At 38.1% G+C, this 25,503-nt stretch overlaps 2 protein-coding genes across 2 annotated transcripts; one reads left to right on the top strand and one right to left on the bottom strand.

The window, feature by feature from the left end:
• Nucleotides 1–276: 276 nt before the first annotated feature.
• On the bottom strand, nucleotides 277–822 carry LOC132772594 (gremlin-1-like). The gene has a single exon (XM_060771496.2). It carries the CDS (start codon nucleotides 820–822, stop codon nucleotides 277–279), a length of 546 nt encoding a protein of 181 aa, XP_060627479.2.
• An 11,368-nt stretch (nucleotides 823–12,190) lies between these two features.
• LOC132772806 (gremlin-1-like) lies at nucleotides 12,191–12,769 on the top strand. The gene has a single exon (XM_060771667.2). The coding sequence runs from the start codon at nucleotides 12,191–12,193 to the stop codon at nucleotides 12,767–12,769; it is 579 nt and encodes a 192-aa protein (XP_060627650.2).
• Nucleotides 12,770–25,503: the final 12,734 nt, after the last annotated feature.

Raw genomic sequence — 25,503 nt, 5'->3', positions numbered from 1 at the left:
AAAACACATCAGTGCCCTCCCCACCTCCCTCCCCCAACATGTCACTAATCATCATGAAAGTCAACAGCATAGATCGTGGCAAGAATCCCAGCATGCAGGTGAACTGGTGAGAGACATGACTAGAAAGAAAAACATTACAAGTATGCAAGTGACAACCTACGGTCCAAAGTAGAAGTGTGACTTTGTATGCATGATTTTGAGATTGATATTTCCACATAAACCCTCTTAAGGAAGTTCTTTAAGGAGTTGCCATATTGTCTATTGAGTTATCTTCTTCTAGTCCACATCCACAGGAATACAGTGGCATTCCTCAACTTGCCTGATCATCATTCTCTTCCTTGGGGGTAAAAGGTCTGGGCAGTGCAATGTCACTGAGGTGGTGGTGAATCGCTTCGGTTTGCAGAAGTAACAACCTTGGAAGACACCTCTCTTATCGTGGATGTGCCACGGGATGTAGAAAGAATTGCACTGGCCATAACAGAACCTGTTCAAAAAGGTGTAGCTCTTGCAGCCTTCTTCATAGATAGTTTGCATTAACTCTTGTGTTTTGCACCAGCCTTGATTTAGGTAATTTTCCTCTGTTACATATAGTGTGCCTGGGATTAGCTCAGTCTCTTCATCACAAGATAGATTTGGTTTCCCATTATTGCTGTACTTGGAGTCCTGGCATTGCTGTAACAGGTCTGAATTATTAGCCACCCTTTTGTCCAGATCTTTCCCATGAATAAAGCCTTCAGATACTGGGATTCTCTGTCCCTCAAGCATGTGCAGCAGAAGTCCAAGCAGGATGAGAACTCCAGTAGTTGAAGATTTGTAATCCATCCTAGAAATATGGAAGGGAATTCAATTAGTTTCACATAGAAGTTGCAAAAAAATAATAAAATCAAATCAAAAGCAGTCTGTAAACAGCCTAAACTCTTAAGTGCCAAACTCTTAAAAATGACATGGAATCATAGACATAAAATCTCCAAAATACAATTTTTAGTAAGGACCTTAACTTCCCCTCATTTTCTTACCATCTTAGCATGCTGGTAAAATGGTGTCCCACGGAGGCCATCCCATGATGCACAGCCACTTCTGGTGGCTCCCCATGAGAATCCACCTTGCCAGCATGCAAAGATGATAAGAAGACTCCATTTTCAGGAGGTGGGTGTTTTGAGAATGTAGGAAGTGGATGAAAGCTGGAAGAAATGGGAAACGACATGGGATGGCTGTTCATCCCCAAAGATGGGCCTTGCCAGGTCAGATGGGTCCCCACTTCCCTGCTTTCCCTCCAGCTTCCCTCCCATCTCTGGGATAATGTGATGTGTTTTAGATTCACGACGAGCATTCAACAATATGATAAAGATTCAGATTAAAAAACAAACACTACAAGATACCTCCAAAGTCACTGACTTCGCCTTTTGTGTTTGGTCAGTTCAGTTTAATATTTGTGAAATATTTTTATCTACAAATTTAATTTCCTCCACTGGATGTTTTCAACCTATTTCCAAGCATTGTTTATTCCCTCAAAAGATCAATATTGGCTGAGGTCCAGAGTTGCACAATTGAGTGCAAACTACTTTACTATTTTGAGCTTGGGTTGCATCAACTGAAGACAAATAGGGAGCATGAGAGGAGAAGAGAGAAACTGGGACATTTTGAAAGCTCTTCAAATGACAAGAGGATTATTTCGGACTGTTCCTATGAAATCAGGATAGTTAGAGACTATGCTCATAACTCCATCTAATAACTGGGTAAAAACAATGGACTTACCATTTAAATAACACCAACCCCCTATTCATGGTTAAAACACTCATTCATAGAACTTCTTGGGAAAAAATACTAATTGCAAAATTATTAAAACTTAGCAATAAATTTAACAAGATATTTTAAAACAAATACTTCAAAATTATTTTTCAGCAAACCACTAACCTTATGAAGAGCCTTCCTCTGGGAGAGATAAGCTTCAATCTACATTCTTCTCTTTCTTGTAGATATATATATGTACCAGCAAATGTCAATTACCTAATCATTAAATAGCAACACCAGACCTTTGACTGATCTTTTAAAAATTGCTCCCAAGGAATCCCTTTATCCAGATATACTGCTCCTTATGTGAAAGCCTATGCAGAAAGAAATTTTGAAGGAATCTGTCTTGCCCTCTTTCAAAGTTCATCTTGAACAGGATGGTCACATTCAAAAGAGATCAGTGAAATGCAGATCATTGTGTAGAAGAGAGAATGTCTTCAAGTGGCACTTGCATGAAAATTTCTGTGTGCCATGCCCCCCCCCCCCCCCCAACACACAGAAACAACTATTAAAGATACAACAGCCCTGTACAACCCTCTGCTCCTTGTATCTGGCACCTTCTTTTATTTACATTTTACCTATCATATAATTATAAGGTAGGTAAAAAATGTGTTTTTGTAAAAAAATCAAAATCTGCAAAAGGACCAGTGCTTTTAATTAACAGGTATTCATCAGCATCAAAAGCGAAATTTTTGTGCATTTTCTCTTTGATATGAGGCTGAATTAAACCCTGTTATGGAATATTGTATTTGGGGGGTGGGGACGGCACACTATACCTGAATGCACTCTGGAACTAGAATTTGGGTGTATCTTCACTGCAAAATTACTGAAGTTTGATGCCACATTAAGTGCACAATGCTATGGAATCATGGCGATTGTAGTTTGGCGAGACATCAGCACCCTTCAGTAGAAAAGACTCAAAACCTTGCAAAACTAGAACTACTAGGATGACATAGCATTAAGACATAGTTGTCAAAATGGTGTCAAACTGCATTAATTCTATAGTGTGGTGGCACCCTTTGTTGTTGTTTTGTGCCTTGTAGCAATTTCTGATCTATACTTACTTACTTACTTAGGTGATCCCTCGTTGGACGAGTAAGATGGTCTTCCATTATGGATTTCCCTGTGGGTCCATATGTGGCTGTGGAGCCCTATTCTTGCTCTGCATCTTCTGCATCTTCATCTTCTTCCGCAGTGGTGACCCTAAGGCCAATGTATCACAGAGTTTTCTTGGCAAAACTATATTCAACTATAGGTGATCACTCATGGCCAAGTAGGATTGTCTTCTATGGACAGAGTCCTGGCGGTGGGTCCATAAGTGACTGAGGAGACCTATTCTGGATCCACGTGGTCTGTCACAATGAGAACATAGGTTACCAGGTAGAAGGCAGTCACGACAAGGGATTGCTTGACATGCCTTTCTCTCTACACATTTCTCCCTTTCATCCTCTAGCCAAGTCATGAGCAAACTTTGGCCCTCCAGGTATTTTGGACTTCAACTCCCAGAAATCCTAGCCAATTTACTGGCTGTTAGGAATTGTGGGATTTGAAATCCAAAACACACAGAGGGCCAAAGTTTACCCATGCCTGCTCTAGCCCTTCAAGAGACTTCTAAACAAGCCCTTCTCCTGACAACACTTAAGGATCTTCTATGGAACACCCTGAAAGTGTTGAGAAACATTGGAATAAACCAATGGCCTCTATCATTACAGTCTGTGAACAAACCATTGTATATCAAACTAAGAAACATCAAGACTGGTTTGATAGGAATGATGACAAGATCCAACATATAATCGATAAGAAAAGGAAAGCCTTCTAAGTATGGAAAGGAGGCATCAACTGTGCTGCTAAGGAAAAAAAACCTATGCTAGTGCAAAAGCTGAGGTCCAAAAAAGGACCAGAGAATGTAAGAACATCTGGAGGACAAAAAAGGTTCAAGAAATCCAACACTTTGTAGATGTCCATGAAACACTGAGATGTTTTTAAAGCTACAAACAGAGACCAAAGAGATGATAAGGAGACCCAGGCCTCCCTGATTAGAGCCACGTGGCCTACACCTGATTCCAGCCAGAGGTTTTCAGAACACACCCATCTAATTAAATTCTAGTAAAAAAGCCTGTGATCCCAATGAAGATATACAGTAAGCAGAGATCCTTGTTTAAAAGGCCGTTGCCTATATTCTGCAGGAAAAAGGCTATTTGGACACTCACAATGTATTATTTTCCCCCTTGTATTCAGATATCGACGAAGATCCATGGAATTATGTATTATCTGCATTTCCAATGTGTAATTCTATGTCTCTTTAGGTAGGCAACCAAGTAAAACTAGACAGCGGCATTAGTCTCCCAGATGATCTTGGAGGCCTGCACCTTCCCAAGAAAATCTTTTCTGTTGTCTTCAAATGCCATCTAGGAGGTAGGAGCAGTTTCCCAAGTTTTTAGGACCCCAGTGCCATTTTAGCATAGATAATCTATTAACAACAGCCTTTACAAAGGGAGCACACGGGGTCTGTAGGCCACATATTTACTGTACCTGGTTAATGTCTTCCTATTACTTCATGGCCACAAAATATTTTTTCTCTTGTTTCTTGGACATATTTGATAATGCTCAAGTTGTCTGGGCCTCTCTATATGTGATGTGTCTGCAGTGTTTGGCTGTTCTTTCCATGTACACCTGTGTGTAAACATGTCAATTTCATGCATAAGCATGCTTATGTCCATTTTATGCATAAGCAATTCTGGACAAGATCCTTGATTGCCTCAGTGTAGCACAGACATTTTTCAATTACCATGCTTATGCTAGGTTTGCAATATGTAGAGGTGTCCATGAAAAATGTGCATGGTATATACTCCAAAATGAGTTTAAATGCATAGTTTAACCTATCAATCCTGGTTCAGGAAAGAAAACAATAACTTATATTTTGAAAAATGAATTTTAATCAATGTAGTTGCATGCTGAGATCATGCAGTCACAGGCAGATGTTTGGGGACACAAAGCATGATCCTTCTTTTGCTCAGTTAAGTATGAATGGCATTACTATATCATAATAGTCATCCTTCTTAAAAGTAATTTTGCAAGATATATTTTCATTGCCATTAAAAGCCTCTAAAATTGCAGTAGTGACTCAAGAAACATGAAAAATTTACATGGTATATATTCCAAAATGAGTTAAAAATGTATAGTTTAATCTATCAATCCTTTCTGTTGCATTCAGAGAAAAGTACTTCAAACCTTACTCAGAGTTTGAAAAATGAATTTTTAGTAATATAATTACATATTGAGATCATCCAGTCATTGGTGGATGCTTTGGGACAAAAAGCATGATCATACTATTGCTCAGTTAAGAATGAATTGCTTCACTGTATTATTATACTCATTCCTCTCCAAAGCGATAATACAAAATGCCATTAACAGCATCTAAGTGTGATCAAGAATTGCAATAGTGACTCAAGAAAGAAACCTCTCTACACCACAAGGATAGGCAACATGTAATTCTCCAGTTGTTGTTGGATGACAGCACCCAGCATCCTTCACCATTGTCTATAGTGGTTAAAGTGGATGAGAGATGCAGTCCTACTACATATGGAGAGTCATGCTACCTACATGCAGGCATGTAGCCGGGGGGGGGGGGGCTCGGGGGGCTTCAGCCCCCCCCCCCCGAAATTTTCATGGTGGTTCGCGAAAAGGCCTTATTGGTGCATTATTTAAACTGTTTGGGACCACCCTACCTGCGTGACCGCATTACCATCTACGAACCCACGCGCTCGTTACGGTCATCTGGAGAGGCCCTGCTCGTGATCCCACCCATGTCGCAAGCGCGCTTGGTGGGGACACGTGACAGGGCCTTTTCTGTGGCGGCCCCCCGACTTTGGAACGCCCTCCCAAAAGATCTCAGACAGGCCCCCACTCTAGCCGTTTTCAGAAGGAACTTAAAAACTTGGCTGTTCCGTTGTGCCTTCCCAGACTAGGAATCCCCACCCCAAGTCCTAGTAGCACCTTAGCATAACAAATTGTCGCTGCACATCGCACTTTTAACCTTACGTGCCTCCTGCCATTTCAGCACTTTTAACCCTTGTACCCCAGTGCGCCGGCCGAACCAGTTTTTAATAATGTCTTGATGTTCTGCCATTGTCGTTATTTTTGCTTTTGTTGATTTGCTTAGTTATTGTGGAGTTATGTTATTTTGTTCATTGTCTGATTTGCTTTGTTATTGTGATGATACGTTCTTATTGTATTGTGTTTTGAGGCTTCGGCCTGTGTAAGCCGCATCGAGTCCTCTGGGAGATGCTAGCGGGGTACAAATAAAGTTAATAATAATAATAATAATAATAATAATAATAATAATAATAATAACTGTTATGTTTATTCATATCATGATCTGATCACCATACTCAATATATCCCATATGCATGGGGGTATTGGGGTAATGATACAAAAGGTTTGCTAGGCTAGACCCTCTTTCACTCAGACTCAGCCCCCCCCCCCGAAACCCACCCCTGAAAAAAAATTTACCCCCCCCCCCCCCCTGAAACGAAATCCTGGCTACGGGCCTGCCTACATGTGTTGTACAGCATGATCAGTAGAAAAGTGCTCCAGTTGAGGCTGCCCTTTAGAGACATCACTGGGCAAAGATGGTTAGTGAAGAGCTAGATATTAACATAGCTAACTTGTTTTGTACCAGGTGCACTCGCTTTTGGGATAATTTGAGATTTTGGAGGTAACTGTCCCCAATATGTTTGTATTTCCCATTTGATGAACATTCCACTGCCTCTGTTGTCTAAGGCTGCATCTACACTGACCATTTAATGCAGTTTGAAGCTGGCTTCAAAGTGTGATGGGCAGATAGTGAACTTCAACAAAACGGTAATAAAGAAAGTTCGTAATGCATAAGAGTACTACTCTATGGTTTGTATAATCACCATCTTGGCCTCTAACTGGTTCCAGGATTTCTAATGTGCAGAATGAAACTCCTTTCTTCAATATCTGTTTGAAACTGCATTAAATGGTCAGTGTATATGAGGACGATATCAAGCAGGTGTCATGTTTTTCTGGTAAAAACACCAGAGGTGCAGCAAATCTAGGCTCAAAGGATCAAAGTCCTGGCACTTTTTCTTTATAAGAAGGAATTATGGCATCACACATCCACCCTCACAGGCTCAGTAATATTTCTCATATCAAAAGAGGAATATCAATGGTGAAGCAAAACGAGAGTGTGATCTAAAATGGTAAAAATTATTGAGGAAGAAGATACAAATTAGGAGAGGCTGCAGCAACTGGATTCTTGTTCATGCTGAAGGACAAAATTGCACCCCATCTTTCCTTTTCAGTAAGCACACTGACTTTTCACTCAGTTTGCAGCAACTGAAGTAAGCAATTGTTTTCATAAAGGAAAACAAATAGTAGTAGTAGTAGGAGAGAGAAACCAGGACACTTTAAAAGTGGCTGGAAAAGTAAGACAACAAAGAATTAACTGGGATTGTCCCTATCAAATCAGGAAAGCTGGAGAGTATGCACACCACCACAATGAATTTAGCTGTCATATCTATAGTGTTTAGAAATCAAATGTGTTCTTCCAGCAGGAACATGTTTTATAAAGTATCCATCCTGGAATCAATCCTGGAATCAATATATTTTGTAATGGCTTGGTCTTGAATTGGTAGGACTCATTAGCCTTAACAACAGACTTAATCATGGAGGGAAGTGTAAAGTTCTACAATGTTTTAAAATCAGCACCTAATTTTTGGACTCCTTCTGGCAGTATTATTATGGAAACTATCTTGCTGGACTACTTATGTTAAGTTTTACACAATGAGTAGGGGCTCCCTGCTAATTGTTTGTCCCACAGCTGGGAAGAGTTTGGCCATCTCACCACCATCAACAGCATAATGGAGAGATTATCAGTTACATGCTTCTGGGCACATTAATCTTGTTGGGAACATGAACTCACTCTGTGCTTGGATCTATGAAACATGATTTTTTAAAGAAACAGGAGCATATTTTCAGTAAACTTTTATCTCACTTTAATAAATATCCTTGGTGGCTTTAGATTGTCTGTTTGATTGTACTTTGCTCTACAAAGTAGAGTACACTGTTAAAAAGAAAACACCTAGCATTTTAAATCCATATTTAAATGGAGAAAGTTATTGGCTGGAGTTAAACTTTTAAAATGTACCTGTTCTGACTTACAAACAAATTCAACTTAAGAACAAATTACAGAACCTACCTTATTCGTAACTTGCGGACTACTTGTATTGCACCGAGTGCTGTTAATATATTGCAATTACCATGCAATGCCATGCAAAACCCAGTGTTGCTTATTTTATTTGAACTTTATTTGAACTTGAAAACTCACTCAGTAATGGAACAGGCTAATGTTTGCACAGTTGTGTTCCCACTGCTTATCAACTGGCTGACTTCATGAAAAATGCTCTTGCATTCAATTGATTTGTCTAAGGACCTTTTTTTACTGTTACGGCTGTTTTTTTACTGTTATGGCTACTGCTAATAATATCTGTTCTTGTTCATACTTCTGAAGGTTTGGTCTTTGTAAGACATATGTTAAAAGGAATGTTCATTGTGGCTCAATGCTACTTTCCCCAATAAAATTCATTCATATACAACAGCTTCCAGTATCGCTGTGACAGCTTGGAAAAGGACACAGTCCACTATACTAGTTTCTAAAATATGTTTGCAAACAGCAAATTGTGATTTTGATTTTCAAAATGATAAGAATATTCATTCTGAACGCTGATGTCGTTTGTTACTGACCATGGAAAGTGATGCTATCAAGACTTTGGTCACGTTCTCCAGCTGGGCAATCACCTCTGGGGCTCCCCCCACAGCCCTTGCACTGAATGCATCCTGAGGTATCTGAGAAACACCTTGTTAGAGTCCTGTTGGTTAGTCCCAACTATAGTAAATTCAGGGATCAAACCCCATTCAGCCATGACCCAACTTTGAGAAAGTAACACTCTCTCAGTCTCATAAAAATACAACCTCCCCTCTTCTAAACAAATCTGAAGAATGACAAGATTAATACTTTGAAAGTTTATTTCTTCAGAGGTTTCCTAAGTACTTGTAGCTCTGTAGAAGGATTACTTGAGAGAAACTCTTTTTTAAAAAAAACTGCCAAAGACCTGGTGTTCATACTCGATGATTAGCTAATTGGTATTCAATGTTTTACATATAAAACAGGGAAGAATTTGGCTTAAACTCATTTCTTCCAGAGGAAGTCCTTTGGAAAGGTATGTGCTTGGCTAAAAAATGTTTCTCTGTTTTAAAATCTTTTGTTGCAAGTATTGTTAAATTTTAAGTTTAGTGTTTTTTAAAATGGGATTGTTATGTTAAGTAATGACATGATAATGTTAAAATGTTATTTGTTAGTTTTTCAATTGTATTGTAAAATGAGTATAATAACTGGAATAGATGGTGTTATGAATATCACTTTCCTTCAAAATTTTGTTTTCTTTCTTTGCAGTTTGTCCTTAAAAAGGAAAACCTCCTTCACTACAGCAAGGTACTACTTGAAGTTTGAGTTTTCTTGTTTGTTGTTATACTTGATGCTAGGCTTTTGATATTTAGGTTGACAGTTCAATAGATGACCAAGTTTCCTCCCTCATCCTTTTGTTTTCCCCACAGCTATACTCCAAAAAGTACACATCTATTGTAGTTAAGAAGTTCTTAATTGTTTTTCCATAGCTTAAGGCTCCATAATACAATAATGCACATCTGAATCAGAGTAGGCTAAATAATACATAGAACATGACTTGCAATTAATCTGTCTCCATGTATTTACTTTCAATTCAGCTTCCCTTGAAGTAAGTGTTAGTTTTACTAGGGAAGTATTGAAGCAGGAAGTATGAAATCAAGTTGCATTTATTAATACTTGTTTTGGGAAAATGAAACTCATAGTTTACTTTAGCCATTTCTGCTGGTGCTTCTTAATGCTAATTTGTTTTTTAATCTTCTCACTGACACTTTTTTAAAGTAACTGATGTAAAGTGGCACTTTAGGCATTTTTATTCCAGCTCCATTGTGTTTCTTAACCAATAACAGTCTTTCTGAGCAACTTTGATCAAGTTGGCCTTATGAGAAAATAAGCAGTGCTTTGAAATGGGTTTGAATCAGAAAAAACAAGGACATTACATTTTCAGAAAAAGGCATTAAACTCATCTAAAAGCTGTAGACTGAGCAGAACAGCCCAAAATGCTAGCTGAACTAATGTCAACTCATTGTTTGCCATTTCTGAATCTTCCCTCAGACACATCACTCCGTTTACTTATCTCACCCAGGGTTTTATAAATTTTATCCTTTGCATTTGGCCCGCTCACTGCGTTTCAATTCCTCTATCATTTTATTTTGCATATGTTTTATTGCATATTTTGTTATTGTTTGCATTTTACTTTAATGTTATTAGATCTGTTTGTTTGTATTTTATTTTACTGTATTGTAATTCTTGGGCTTGATTGCATGTTAGCCACCCTGAGTCTCCTTGTGGAGATGGTGGTGGGGTACACATAAAGATTATTATTATGTCTAAGGTGCATTTACATTGTAGAATTAACGCAGTTTAACACTACTTTACAATAGCACAATGCTATGGAATCCTGGGAGTTGCAATTTGGAGAGGTGCCAGATCGCTTGGCAGAGAAGGTTGAAGATCTTGTAAAACTAAAGTTCCCATGATTCCATAGCAGTAAGCCATGGCAGTTAGTGGCACCAAACTGCATTAATTTTACATACTAATACATTTTATTTACACCCTGCCCCCTCTCCTCAAAGGGACTCAGAACGGTTTACAACAGCCAAACAATACAAAGAAAATATAACAATATTCAATAAAACAAGTATTACTCAAAAAGTTAAAATTACATCAATAAAGCGCATTCTTGTTTTTAGAGTGCATCGTTTGAAGAAAAAAAAATTTAGCCCTGCAGTATCTTGCCCTAGGACTCTAAACAGAAGGAAATAACTAGTGTTTCTTCTTGAGGCCTTTCAGGACACTTATTTACATTATCATAGATTGCAAAGGAGTGGGATGATTATTTCAACACAGTCAATAACGCAGATCTTTTTCTACAGGAAGACTGCTGGTAGAGGATCTTCAAAAGGTATTGGTCACATTTTGTACATATGTCTATAGAAGGCCAGTCCATCATGCTTTTTGTATGAGAGGCGGCAATACACAGTGGCGCTCCAACACAAGAATTTTTTTTGTTGAATCCAAGTGTTCTATTTCATATAATAGCTGTGCATTTTTCTGGTCTTTAACGACCAGATATTCTTCCTTGGTGAAGTTAAGGAGAAGGTGTTCACAAAGCCTTACAGGCATAGACATTTTGATGCAGCAATCCCGACAGGCCACACTGCTGCAGAGATGGCACATAGAAGGCCATAGAAGGCCATATGAAAGCTGGTTATGGCAAATGGGACAATCCTGAGCCCTTGAAGAGATACACAGATCTCTTTGGGTGGAACTTTTCATTTCTGAATATCTTATTCCCATCAAATTTGCAATGGTTAGTAATGATAATGCTATATGCTGTCTGATTGTAGACAGTTGTTGATGCACCTCCATTCTGTATTTTTAACATCTGAAGCTCTCAACATTTTGTTGGATATTTGACTTGAATCTGAAACCTGTAGTTCAAAGTTGTACTTTGAACACTTTATTGATGATTATTCTCATTTTGTCTTTAAAAACTGAAGTTTTTATAAGATTGAACATTACTCACAAGCAAGTAGAGACCTCACAATCTGAGGGTGCCTGCCGTAGATGCAGGTGAAATGTCAGGAGAGAATCTTTCTGGAACATGGCCATACAGCCCAAAAAACTTACAACAATCCAGAATGTTAAAACTTGAAGACTTTCTCATAGTAAATCCATGAAATTTCATTAACAAATCACTGGGTGTTACAGACTAAAAAGAAAGTTGGACAAAAGTTGTTCTCCAGATGCTTTATTTAATGGATAGACTGCCTGAGGTTGAAGGGAATTGCCGTATAACAACATATGAGTGTTGTATTTTGCTCTCCCCTTGATTAAGGAATGTCATTTCTGAAGGCTCCACCCATTTAAAAAAAATGAAGTCACTATTTTCAAGAAAAAAATGAATCCTACAAAGGACAATTTTAACTGTCACTTCTAATGTAATTTTATTTCTTGCTACATCTTTTTTTTTGGGGGGGGGGGTAGTGTTTCTTACTTGCTTCAAATGTTGCTATCTACTTTGTTACTTAGGTATGCTGCCATCTAATGCTAGCCAGTGATCTGAGAAATCAAGATTCTGAACGGGAGATTGAATGATATGTAATGGAGTAGCTATTCTATGTAAGCCTGAGGTTTAATTTGTGTTTAATGTGAAAGTGACAGGATTCCTTTCTCTGCTTTGTTTCTAGGATGGATTGCAAAGTTCCTATTGTTGAAATCCTTATTATCTTAGGGTTTCTGCTACCCACCGTGAAGGGAGAGACTATCCAAGCTACAGAAAGTATTGTTCTTCCTGAGGAGCTTGGTAAAATGTTGGCCAATGACAGAGAACTGGCCCAGGAATGGTTGGGACTGATGAACTCCAGCGGAACTGATGAAGAGAAAGTAAAAAATCCTCCTCCTCAAAAGGCACCGGAATCGAACTCAGATAAGGTGAAATCAAATTCTGGCACCTTCTACATCACAAGGAGAGACTATGTGAATCAAGGCTGGTGTAAAACACAGACATTCAAGCAAGCCATTCATGAGGAAGGCTGCAACATCTACACCTTTACCAATAGATTCTGTTACGGGCAATGTAATTCTTTTTATATCCCATGGCACATCAATGATGAAAGAGGTGTCTTTCAGTCCTGTTCCTTCTGCAAACCAAAGAAATTCATCACCACCTCAGTGACACTGCACTGCCCAGACCGTTTGCCCCCAAGGATGAGAAAGAAGATCAGACAAGTTAAAGAGTGTCATTGTATGACCATACATTTGGACTAGGAATAGACAACTGCAAATGCAAATTAGCAGCTGTTAATTGCTTCCTTGAGTATGGTTACTCACAGTTTTGCATCTGAAAGAGAATAAAGCAAACAGTGTGCACTTTCTTTGAATGTGAACCACAAATATGAAAACTCATTGGTGGGAGTACAATACCATGCATATCACCAGTTCACTTGTGTGCTGGGCTTCTGTCCTGTGGCTCCAATCTTTCACTAGGACCTATGTTGGTTTTCATGGGGATTAATGTTATATAGTGGTGGACACTGATATGTTTTTTTTTTGGGGGGGGGGGGGTTGGAGTTGATTCCTCTTGAAGGTGGTATGAGTAATGCTCGGATATTCTTTTTTTATACCCTGTGTAAATAGTATTTAAGAATAATAAACAGTCCAATTGTGATTTTTTAAAAAGCTTAAGTGAGACCAACTTTATTTGGAGGTGAAATGTGAGGTAAACTTAAACTTGGCCATAATCTAGATGTGGACTGAGCTATTTATTTTAAGTTAGATTGGATCATTGCTACAATATGACCAGAACAAGAACCTAAGCAGTCTAGCTGCCAAGATCTCAATGTCTTACAATTTTTCAAGCTTCCTGGGCATTGTGGTTTTTCCAGAGTTGCTGACTGCACTAGACTATTGCAGCAGTCAGGCTTAACATAAACACAGATATTGCCAGATAATTTTCAGGAGGAAAGGGCAGCTCTGACAGGAGGGAAGGAAGGCAGATATTAGGACAAACATAATTATGACCTGAGCCCAAACATTGGAGGTTTGCTCTTAACTTTTAATCAAATCTGAATTTCTGATGGTGGACATTTCAACCCATCTCGTACTCTGAGATTCCACAACCAAACATTATACGTAGGGTGGGTAATGAGTTTCTAGTTGCATCAGGGTGGATATGACGGGTATAAAAATAATTAGAAGGTGCTAATATGTCTAGTTTCTAAAAAGATATCAAGTTTCTGCAGTTGACCACAGCATGTCATTCAACTTGTTAAAAACAACAAATAGCAAATATTTCTCTAGCTGGAAATCATGATCCAGTTTAAACAAGGCAATAATTTCTAATGTATTTTGCAGCCATGTAATCTAACAATTCTAAGCTATCTAGCATTCAGTTATCTGTAGCCCACTGAAGCATTTGTGGTCTTCTGTTGCTTCCTGTGTCAGTTCAAAGAACTCCAATAGCTTTTTTTAAGAGATGCCAAGTTTCAGATAGCTTTAGTGTGTGATGTTGTGTTTTAATAATGTAATTTTCACTCTCCAAAACGTTTGCATTTAATTTCCCCATCTTCATTCTCTATAGACTTTGCATATAGAGCAGCAAAGTGGGTTTGAGTTCTATTTCTTTTCTTAACTAGAATTAATGAGATTTACATTCAGTCGTAGATTCAATGAGCATGCTGCAATAGTGACTAAACAATAGGATTCGGACTGAATTGGAGTTTAGCCATAAGAAATACTGTTATTCTTTAAGACACTGGTAATTCAAGCACCATCTATATCACGGGTCCACAAACTTTTTAAACAGTGGGCCAGGCCACAGTCCCTCAAACTGTTGAAGGGCCAGATTATAATTTGAAAAAAACAACACATGGATTCCTATGCATGCTGCACATATCTTATTTGTAGTGTAAAAAACACATTAAAACAATACAATAATTAAAATGAGGAACAATGTTAACAAATATAAACTTATTCATATTTCAATGGGAGATGTGGGCCTGCTTTTGGCTGATGAGATAGGGTTGTTGTTGTTGTTATGTGTTTTCAAATCATTTCAGACTTAGGTTGACCCTGAGCGAGGGCCAGGTAAATGACCTTGGAGGGCCGCATCCAGCCCCCGGGTCTTAGTTTGAGGACCCCTGATCTACATAATTCAATAGGCAACTTTTCTATGTAGGTAAAGTTAGATTGAAAAAGGTCACCAACATGTGCAAGGTTCTGCCAGTCTTCGAAAGTAGGTCAAGCTGAGAAAAATACCACCAGAAAAAGTGCTGGATTCTTAACTCCTGCCATGTTTGTGTGGTGGTGATGGGAGCTTTTGTCTAGGAAATGTAGTTTGGGAAGGCAAGGACCTCTGTAGCTGAGAATTCAAAAGGCCCTGCCCTGAACTACATTCCCCAGAATTCTGCAAGTGGCAAAAATACAGGGCTGCCCACTTTAAAGCCCTGGTGCGATAACATCACCGTGGCAGACTGCTTTTTTTGGTGGGTGCGTGGGAAGAAATAAAAAGCTAGCTTTTCTACAAATCACTGCAAAATCTCATTTTGGATAACTAGCCCAACATCCTTCAGGTTCATAGGTAAGAATTCTCAATCCTATAAAACATCAGGCTGAGAATGTAATGTGTTATCTGACATAGCAATTTTTTCTGGGAGTATATAACATTTTTAATCTGGCAAAACCTAAAGGGAGACTATGTACTTTTAGGAACAAGAGCTAAGACATAGTGAGCACCACAGTCCAAAAGGAGGAATGTTTTTAAACCATGTTTAGAAAGAATAGCATTTTCTCTACACAAGATGCAAATCATGTTCAATAAAACAATGGTAATGAGCATTATATATTTTGGGGAGGGAGATATTTATTTCAATAGTGTCAGCATGGTCTGTTGGTCTAAATGTTGGGCCACAGCTCTGGGGACTAGGGTTTTAATCTCCACTCATCCATGGAAATTCACTAGGTGGCTTTGAGCAAGTCATATGTTCTCAGCTTCAAACAAAGGCAGTCCCCACTTTGAACAAATCACATCAAGAAAACGCCATGATAAGATATGACATACATTGGAAATGACTTGAAGGCACATGACAAGAAGCAAGGGAAATGAAAGCAGAGAAAGCCTATTTTATGCATGTAAAATCTATAGCATTAGTAGGACTTAATATTAGCATTAAGGATGGTAATGTTCCAATCATAGCTTCAAGGATTTCTGAAAAGCAAGGGAGACAGAGAGGAAGACTATGAATGGAGCTAGAAGAAGTGGGAGGAGAATGAGACTAATGAAAATTAAAATTATCCATGGAAAAATAATAAATGCTGAACTTTAGTTTCTTTAGAACAGGGTATATACATGTATTCTCTGTATGAGCTTGCCAAAGGTGACTAACAAAAATATTTAAAATGTTCTAGAATCCTGAGATTTGTAGTTTGGTGAGGCACCATCACCTCTGGCAGAGAAAGGTGCCTTGTATTTTGACAATTTCCATGATTCCATATACTTGAACAATAGCCGTTAAAGGGGTGTCAAACTGCATTAATTCTGCTGTGTAGATACACTCTTTCTCCTATGATGGCTGGCTAATAGTGTCTACCCTTTGTTATGTTTCTTCATTTTGAATGGGATTTTGAATGGGCAGCTCTTGAAAGTATAGTCAACATTCAGTATCCATGAACTGAAAATATTAATCTTCCAAAAAAAGGGGGAAAAAAGAAAAAGAAAGCAAATCTGATTTTGCCATTTTATATCATTTGCTACACCAGTGCATATATGTAATGGAACTAGAGTATCCACAATTTCCAAGGGAGTGAGGTTCCTGGGACCAAACCCCCGCATATACCCATGGGACTGCACAGAGGACCATCCTTTGTAAAACTGCCTTACAGACAGTAGAACAGATGCTGCTCCGTGAACATTGCAAAGTGAGATTACCTATAATGAGCTTTTCTTGACTGACATTTTACTTTGTGCTTGCTTTTTTTTCTACAATATTGGTTTCTACTATCATGGGGAAATTTGCATATCTATAATGAACTGATATGCAAATCTTACTGTGAGCCCACATCTATCCATCTCGGCTAAAGCTCTGAGGTTCAAGAAGAACATCATCCTGCTTTCCAGTAAGATGCAAATTAATTTGTTCTATTTCTCCTCCTTGGACAATTGTTTGAGCAATATTTCTAAAACTAGGCCATAATCCGAATCAAAGATTGCATCCTAAGAGACAGAAGGATAAGCAGAAATAAACACAAAATGTTGTTGCTTAATTAGTTTAGAACATCAGTACAAAACCAGTCTGGAAAGATGGGCAATTAGGGAGTTGTGTATTAATAACAAGCAATCCTCTGAGTCAAACTAAGTTTCAGAATAATTAGTTATATATATATATATATATATTTAAAAACTGATAAAATACTCCTTAAAGAGAACCCATTTAGAAAATGACTCACCTATTATTCATAACACTTTTGTTTAGTAAAGGTCCTTTTAGCCATTTTTATGCGGAAGGGATACATTGCATGGTAACAAGGGAATCTAGTAATTCCCTTTCCAAATGAAATTAAGGACTTCAACATTTGATTATCAGAGGAAATTGGAATGAAAACCACAGTTACAATCATGAGCGAAATTTTCCGATTAATCTCAGAATCTTGCTCATGTTTCCTCAGGAATCTTTTTTTTTAAAATATTTTATTGAAATATTCCAATTAGGAAAAACAGGGGGAAAGGGAGTTAGGGATGTGGTGGGGGTACTGCATGAGGTGGGGATAGAGGAAATTGGTAGACTTCCCATTCTCTTCATCATGGATTGAAAAAGAAAGTAAATTCTCCTTTATTTCTTGTTATTTTCTACTCAATTCCAAAGTCTAACTCCTCCTCTTCTTACACTTTCTTCTTATTTATATTATTATTCTCATCTTCTCTTGTGTCATATAATTGATAAAAAGAGTCTAGTCTGTTTCTTTTCTGGGATTATTTTGCATATATGAAAGTTGTTGTGTTAATTTATCCACACTCATGATTTTCATTATTTTTGTCAACCATTCATTGATTGTTGAGGTTTCTTTTACTCTCCACTGTCATGCATATACTATTCTGGCCGCCGTTGTTCGATAGTTAAAGAGGATATATTTATTTTTCTCTAATTTTTCATGTTTAGTGCCCAGTAAAAAGTGTTCTGGTTTAAATTTATTTTTTCCTATAATGTCTTTTGAATGGTGACATGAATTGCTTTCCAAAATTATTATTATTATTATTATTATTATTATTATTATTATTATTATTGCTTTTGTACAATTCCATCACATGTGAAAGATGGTGCTTCTTTTTGATTCACATTTCAGGAATCTGTTTGCTTTTTTTGGGTGAGTCCAGTTGGCTATTAGTGTTTCCCCTTCAATACTATTGAGAAAAGGATGATTAGTATAGAATTGCATGTGTTGTTATATCTGCATAGATGATAATTTAGATATTTTTAAAAGAAGTTAAACAGAAGGATTTGTGGACTCGGACATGGTTGTGTTAATATTATAAGGGCCAATATTTTAATGTTTTTATTGCTTTTAATATATATTTTTATTACTGTTGACCTGTTTATGTTATTTGTTGTGCTCTAAATGTTTCTTTGTTAGCATCTAATGACTGCCCTTCAGGGGTTGAGAAGGATGGGATACAAATGCTCTAAATAAATAAATAAATAAATAAATAAGGACAATCTATTCTATATCATCAAAGGACTTGTGTGATTGTTCCTTGTTTTTCCCCAGGTGTGCATAGTTGACAGGTAACTTCAAGATCCTGCACTTTGCATTCTTGGATTTCTTTATTTTAAAAATTAACATGGATAGGGCATTTCCTCAAAGAGACGAGGCCTTCGAACACAGTACTGTCTCATTAAAGATAGGAAAACATTCATTCTAGAGGGGCATGATTGGGTTTACTCTTCCATAGTCAGTAACATGAGATAAGGATCTGCAAAGAAGGTCCTATACATGCTAATTTATTGCTAGCATGAAGTGATGATTCCATAAAAATATAAAGTATTAATCTTTATCACTGTATGAATGTATGCTGTAATCCCATTTAGGAGAAAAGTGTCAAATAAAGATATTTTCCTTATTATTTGTGTCTCTTTGTGCTAATTTGTCAGAAACAATGCTAAACTTAACAATGATTAGGCCATGTCTCCAACAAGGAGAGTTCAAAATCCCTTCAATTATCTCAGTCTATTTTTCAGTGTATGGACCCAAAGAGCAGCAAAGAGCACAACATCCAATGGATTGGATGCCCTGACAGTCCTAGGACAAGACATGATAAATGCAATGGAGTGGGGAAGTATGTTGGCTGGAGAGACCTGTCAAAGCATGAAAAAAAGTAAGGAAAGGGATAAAATATTATCAACCAGTACAAGATTTTCCAGGAGCTGTTCTGGGAGGGAGATGAGTCTCTGAACACAACAAACAAACACATTTAAAGTCATCATATCAGCTAAAGTAGATTCATCTCCATCGGGAACAGGCCTTTTAGTAAACAAATGGCTCCTGATTGCCAATTGAAGACAAAGTCATTCCAAAATATTATATTATAACTGGACAGTTCACAACACTGGATGGAAAATCAATTTTCTGGTGACTACCATGAGGATGGAAGCTAGGCTCAGAGAGAAGAAGAAATGTTAGATAACATTTTCCCTGCTTCCATCATGGCTCTGTTATCCCATTAGTGGCTCCCAAATGACATCTGCCAGAGACCTGCCTTTTTCCAAATGCCTAAAACTAACAGAGAAGTGTGACTTTTTGGGATAAATGCCCATAGTCTCTTAATAATGCCCAATGTTGTTTGAATGGCAGTTCTTTAAGTAAAATGATGATTTTGGCCTAGCCAAAGATGACTCTCACTTGTTGAATGGCTGAGAACCTAGAATTTTCATTAACTAATCTTTGAACACCTTGTTAAATAATTCCAACAAATTGTTTTGAGGGAGACATTATCTCAGGCCCAAGACATTCATTCAAGCATGAAATGTCTTCTAATAGATTTTGCTACTGCAAAATCAAAGTGAAATAACTGCCATGGGACCGAGAATCCATTTATGAAATAGTGACCATACTGAGAATAGCCTTTTCCATGAAAGTAAAGATCTGACTGAAGCAGAATATTGAGGAGCATCATTCCAAGTTTTATTTCAGCCAGTTCATCTCCTGGGTAATTGTCCATGTTCTGACAAGTGGAGTGAGAATACAGATTTAAACTTTTCCTCTTATTTATGGTAGATTAGCATGAAACAAATTTGCCAGTTTTTGCTCTGTGTATCTGCAATGATGGGCACTGCCAATCTTTTGCCTTCAAAATAAACTAATAGGATAGCCATAAGCATTTTGTAGTGACTTCAGCTATTGTTTGAGGAAGGTGAAGAAGGCTTAAGGACATGTGTGCCTTTTGCTAATCTATCACTCCTAGGACATCATCACACTATCCCACCCCCATAACATTTTGGGGGCTAGAGGAAGGCCATGGGGCGACTCAAGTTGTGTGATTGCAAGGGAAGGGTGGAAGAATCTCTATGGGGTTCATGGCAATGGTCGCTTCCCCCTGTCAGATGGGGCAAGCATGAAAATAGTGCTAAAAAGAGAGAAAAATGCAGGAAACCTACCTATATCATGGGTCATGGGTGCTGCCTGTGATGTAGAAATTTGTGGTGGCCAATGTGGAATGCTGCAAACATGGTGAAAGGGGGCAAAAAGAGGTGTGGCCAGCCATGCATCATGTGAAAGGTAGAATCAGTGTCCATAAAATTGGATAAAAGAAGAGGAGACCAGTGTAAAATTGTTTAACCTCCCCCCCCCCCCACTCTGATGAGGTCCCGAAAGGCAAGCAGGAGTGGCTATTGACTTTTTGAAAGCTGCTATTGTGTACTGCTAAAAAGACAAATAAATGGTCCCTAGAGCAAATCAAGCCTGAACTCTCTCTAGAAGCCAAGATTATTTAATTGAGACTATCAAATTTAGGGCATATCATGAGAATATGCCCTCATTATATAAGACAACAATACTTTGTAGAGTAGAAAATAGTAGGACAAAAGGAAGACCACATTCCAGATGGAAAGACTCAGTCGAAGAAGCCACAGTTCTGTGTCTGCAAGATGTGAGCATGCAGTTGATGATAGGAAGACTTGGAGGTCTCTCATTCATGGAGTTACTATGAGTCAAAATCGATTTTTATGGCAGTTAGGTTAGGATTGGGAGTTGCAAAAAACGCTTCAGACTGTGGACCTCCCTTCAAATCCCTTATTTCCTAGTAAAGAGAATATAAGAAAAAAAGAGAAAAAAACAATAATCTGAAACATGAAATTAATTAATTTGAGGCAGCTCCTGCACTATTCCTACTTTAAAGGACAACCCTTCTATGCAAAAGTATTTTCATTTCCTGCCAACAACTAAGGACAGACTGAAGATCTTGTGTTGTTAACAGTGTGTTTTACAAGGTGAATCTATGCAGTCAGCTGTCAAGAGTGCTTAGTTTTGTGGCACTTCCTCCCATATACAACTATGCATAAGATTGTAGGTATGCAGTTTAAAGTTAATTGTGATTTTTTATTAATGGCTTGTGCATAAGGGTGTGCGTTTTGAAATGTCTGTGCTTCACAATAAAACTTCTAACTATAGTGTCTGTTATTGTTTATTCATTCAGTCACTTCCAACTCTTCGTGACCTCATAGACCAGCCCATGCCAGAGCTCCCTGTCAGCCATCACCAACCCCAGCTCCTTCAGGGTCAACCCTGTCACTTCAAGGATACCATCCATCCATCTTGCCCTTGGTCGGCCCCTCTTCCTTTTTCCTTCTATTTTCCCCAGCATCATTGTCTTCTCTAAGCTTTCCTGTCTTCTCGTGATGTGGCCAAAGTACTTCATCTTTGCCTCTAATATCCTTCCCCCCAATGAGCAGTTGGGCTTTATTTCCTGAAGTATGGACTGGTTGGATCTTCTTGTGGTCAGAGGCACTCTCAGAATTTTCCTCCAGCACCGCAATTCAAAAGCATCTATCTTCCTTCACTCAGCCTTCCTTATGGTCCAGCTCTCACATCTATAGGTTATTACAGGGAATATCATAGCTTTAACTATGCGGATCTTCGTTGCCAGTGTGATGTCTCTACTCTTTCACTATTTTATCAAGACTGGTCATTGCTCTCCTCCCAAGAAGTAAACATCTTCTGATTTCCTGGCTGCAGTCTGCATCTGCAGTCATCTTCACACGTAGAAATAGGAAGTCTTTTGCTGTCTCCACATTTTCTTCCTCTATTTTGCCAGTTATTGATCAGTCCTGTTGCCATAATCTTGGTTTTTCTTAGGTTTAACTGCAACCCAGCCTTTGCACTTTCTTCTTTCACTTTGGTTAGAAGGTCATCAGCTCCTCCTCACTTTCAGCCATCAAAGTGGTATCATCTGCATATCTAAGGTTATTAATGTTTCTTCCAGCAATTTTAACTCCAGCCTTGCATTTATTAAGCCCTGGACATCGCATGATGTGTTCTGCATACAAGTTGAATAGGTTGGGTGAGAGTATACAACCTTGCCGTATGCCTTTCCCAATCCTGAACCAGTCTGTTGTTCCATGGTCAGTTCTTACTGTTGCTATTTGGTCATTATACAGATTCCTCAGGAGACAGACAAGGTGATTTGTCACAATTTGTTATGATCCACACAGTCAAAGGATATAGTATTAGCTCACTTCATTTCAATAATAAAAAATGTTTGCTTTTGTGAATTATATATCTCCAAACCTTATATGCTTTTCTCACACAGAACTTGCTCCAGAATTTTAGTTGCTTTTTCTTCTACTTTTTCAGTTACCGTGACAAGAACTGTAGCCAGAATTCAAAGTATGCTTGTAGTAGACAGCTGTTTTGCAATAAGAAATTGTGCTTGGTGTAGAACTTATTGACATAGCTTTACAGAAGACATACTGCTGCTGCTGCTGGAAATGAAAACTGGTTTGTTGACTTGGAAATGAAGCCTGAGATCATGCAGTATGCGTACCTTAAATCTATATTTGTGTGGCCGAATATGACGTGATGCAACATTATATATCAGCCGATGTGCTTGCTTTTTGGCCAGTTATGAAATGGAGAATGCATAGCAGCTATTTCAGCAATCCCAGTGTATACCGTGAACACTGATAACTATGGCAAATAGTTATACACCATTCTTGACTATACAGCTGCATGGGATCATGTTCCTTAATTTCCACTAGCATAGACTCATCCGACTGAAACATTTGTTGAAATGTGAGTCCGCACATAAGAAAATTCATTTGGTTTTATAATGCCATACCTTAGTGAAGAGAACAGCAATATGATTTAGGTCCATGTGAAATGGGTATGTTGAAGGGACTCTGTTTATGCAGCCATGAACTGAATATGTCCATTGGGCAATGGCTAAATATAACCATGTGTGTAAAGGTATTTATACAGGTGAATAATACTAAGAGAACTCTGGACATACCATTTTTTCTTCATCCTAGGAAAACAAAGTCTTGAAAGATCTTGGGTGTCAGTCTTGTGTGATCTGGAGGTGTGGCTGATTGAATTCTTGGCTCCTCCTTGGATTGTGGCTCATGGTGACCAACCTACTCCTCAAATTTTACAATTATATTGCTGTTTGGTAGAGTCATTCATTGTAATGTATTAGGGCTCATTCAGATTTGGCAATCTCACCTTTCTTTACTGCATGAATTTATCCATGAATTTCCTTGTATCCACATATATTTTGCAGTTACCTGTACTGCCATAGCTCTGTCCTTTGGAATGCAACCCAGTTTTAATCAGCTATCCTAAGTGGATGATTTATGGTTTGAGTTCCATGCAGTCCCACAGTAACATAAATGTTTGCTGGCTCAAAAAACTTTTGCTGAGATGCTTCTCTAATTTTCCCAAGCAGCCTCATTATGAGAGTTGGTTAATTATCTCATGATTTCCTTGTGCAGTGTTGCACTTTAAAACTCCCGAGTAATTAAAAGTTATTTAGAAACCTGAGCATCTAGAAGGTCTGGCAGAGGATGGTCCAGGAACTTTGCCAAATGCATAGTTCAGTGTAGACAATAGCTGGCATGTTGGTCCCAGAGAATAAAACATGCCAAATAAGCATGGTTTGACATCTGATTAAACCACCAATTAGTAGAGGAGGTGGCAAGTGTTCCAGCAACACAAAGCACTTTATTAGACAGAATGGAAAGTAAATAATATAGTCTGAAGCTAAATAAAGACAAAAGTTGTAAAAGAGTAGCCATGTTAGGGCTGATCCACTCTTGCAGAAGAAATGCTCCCATTTTTTCTGCAGTTACACACCACCCAGAGTTGGTGTGTAACTGGTCTGCTCAATTTGCTCAATTTGCAGGGGAAGAAATAAGGTAGCCTTCTTGCCCTGTTCTTAAATGAATTTTGATTTCCTGTGGGATTTGATTTCCTCATCATAAACCGTACATCAGAAAACCTTCTGATGCCCATATCTCACACAAAATAAAACCTCTTCCTCACACCCGTGTACCCTTCACCATGACTATGAGTTTCGGGTGCATGTATGGTTAGTAATACGTTGTGTGCTGTGGTTTGACTGTTATGGTGAATGCTTATATTAATAAAAAATAAACATAAAAAAGAAAACCTTCCAATGATCGACAGGCTTTTATCACCATTCCACATAACATGGTCACATTGGCAAAATATATTTAGATAATGATGAATTCAAAATAAATACCTTGAATTTATTTGGACATAATCCCCATGTTCTGTAAGATTGTACAACCTCAATTACATTGTTAACTTGTTTTTGTATTAGATTTAGAAATGCAGTATTTTAAAAGTATTTAAAACAACATGAAAAGATGCAAATCTTTCCTTATGAGCTGAAGTGGCATGGTTTATTCTGTTACCAGCAGATTGTTCTCACTAACCACATTCTTTTGCAGTGCAAAAGTAGTGACAAAAAGAAAAAAAAGAAACATGAATGGCTAATAAAACCCACTGCAGTTTCCATGCAATAAAGTAGTATATGCGCCAACCATTAACCATGGCATGCAGACTAAGTGATGCCTCTCTGTGTGCCATCATAAAGTATTTATGCAGTGAATGGTGAGATCCCCTACTTTACTGCCCCAAAATATAGTAACAGATGCTAACTTGGAAGAGTTTAAAAGGGGAATAGATATAACTTTAGAGGAATATATAAATTTGGAGAAATAGATAAATCCCAGACTTTACTGTCCCAAAATGTAGTGACAGATGAGACTTGAACAACTTTGAAAGGGGAATAGATAAATTTCGGTAATCAGTAATTCCTAGTTGAGATGGCGATATGCCACCACAAGTACCAGAATCATCTAAAAACATCAGATAATAGTTTCCATAAAAGACCTGAAACTCTAGCAGTCAAGGCAGATAACATTTAATGAGATGAAGAGTCTGTAATACAGTGAAAAGTATGAATTGGGGTGACTTCAAGCAGCTATGTTAAAGAACCTCATCCCATTTGGGGTGGGGACTGGGGGGGGATAATCTACTTTGTGTGGAGTTTCATGGGGTCCCGTCTTTAAGGAAGATGAGAATTTACTAACTCCTGTTACACAGGATTGCCTCCTCTTCTTTCTAACTCAACCTAATTTCTCATCACACAGGCTGGCAATTGCTACAGTTTTAAAACACTCATTTCAATGGGATCTTCCCCTCTTCTCTTTGAATCCCACTTCTTGAGTAGGCTAGCAGACATTTAACATTCTTCTTCATGATCTTCCCCACCTTTGAATCTTTCTACTTTAACACTCCAGTCAATGGGATCTTCCCTCCTTCTCTTTTAATCCTTCCACTTGAGGAGAGCAGCACGTTTTTAAAGCACTTCATTCAATGGAATCCACACTATCTTTAAACCACTAATACAGAGAAGGTTCACGGAGGGGTACTTTATAAAATGGTGTTTAAACTGAGAAACCCACCACTTCCAATCCCATAGACAGATA

Source organism: Anolis sagrei, chromosome 4 (assembly GCF_037176765.1).
Source record: "Anolis sagrei isolate rAnoSag1 chromosome 4, rAnoSag1.mat, whole genome shotgun sequence".
Taxonomy (NCBI): domain Eukaryota; kingdom Metazoa; phylum Chordata; class Lepidosauria; order Squamata; family Dactyloidae; genus Anolis; species Anolis sagrei.
Note: the sequence above shows the minus strand (reverse complement) of the source record. Positions and strands in the feature narration are given on the sequence as shown.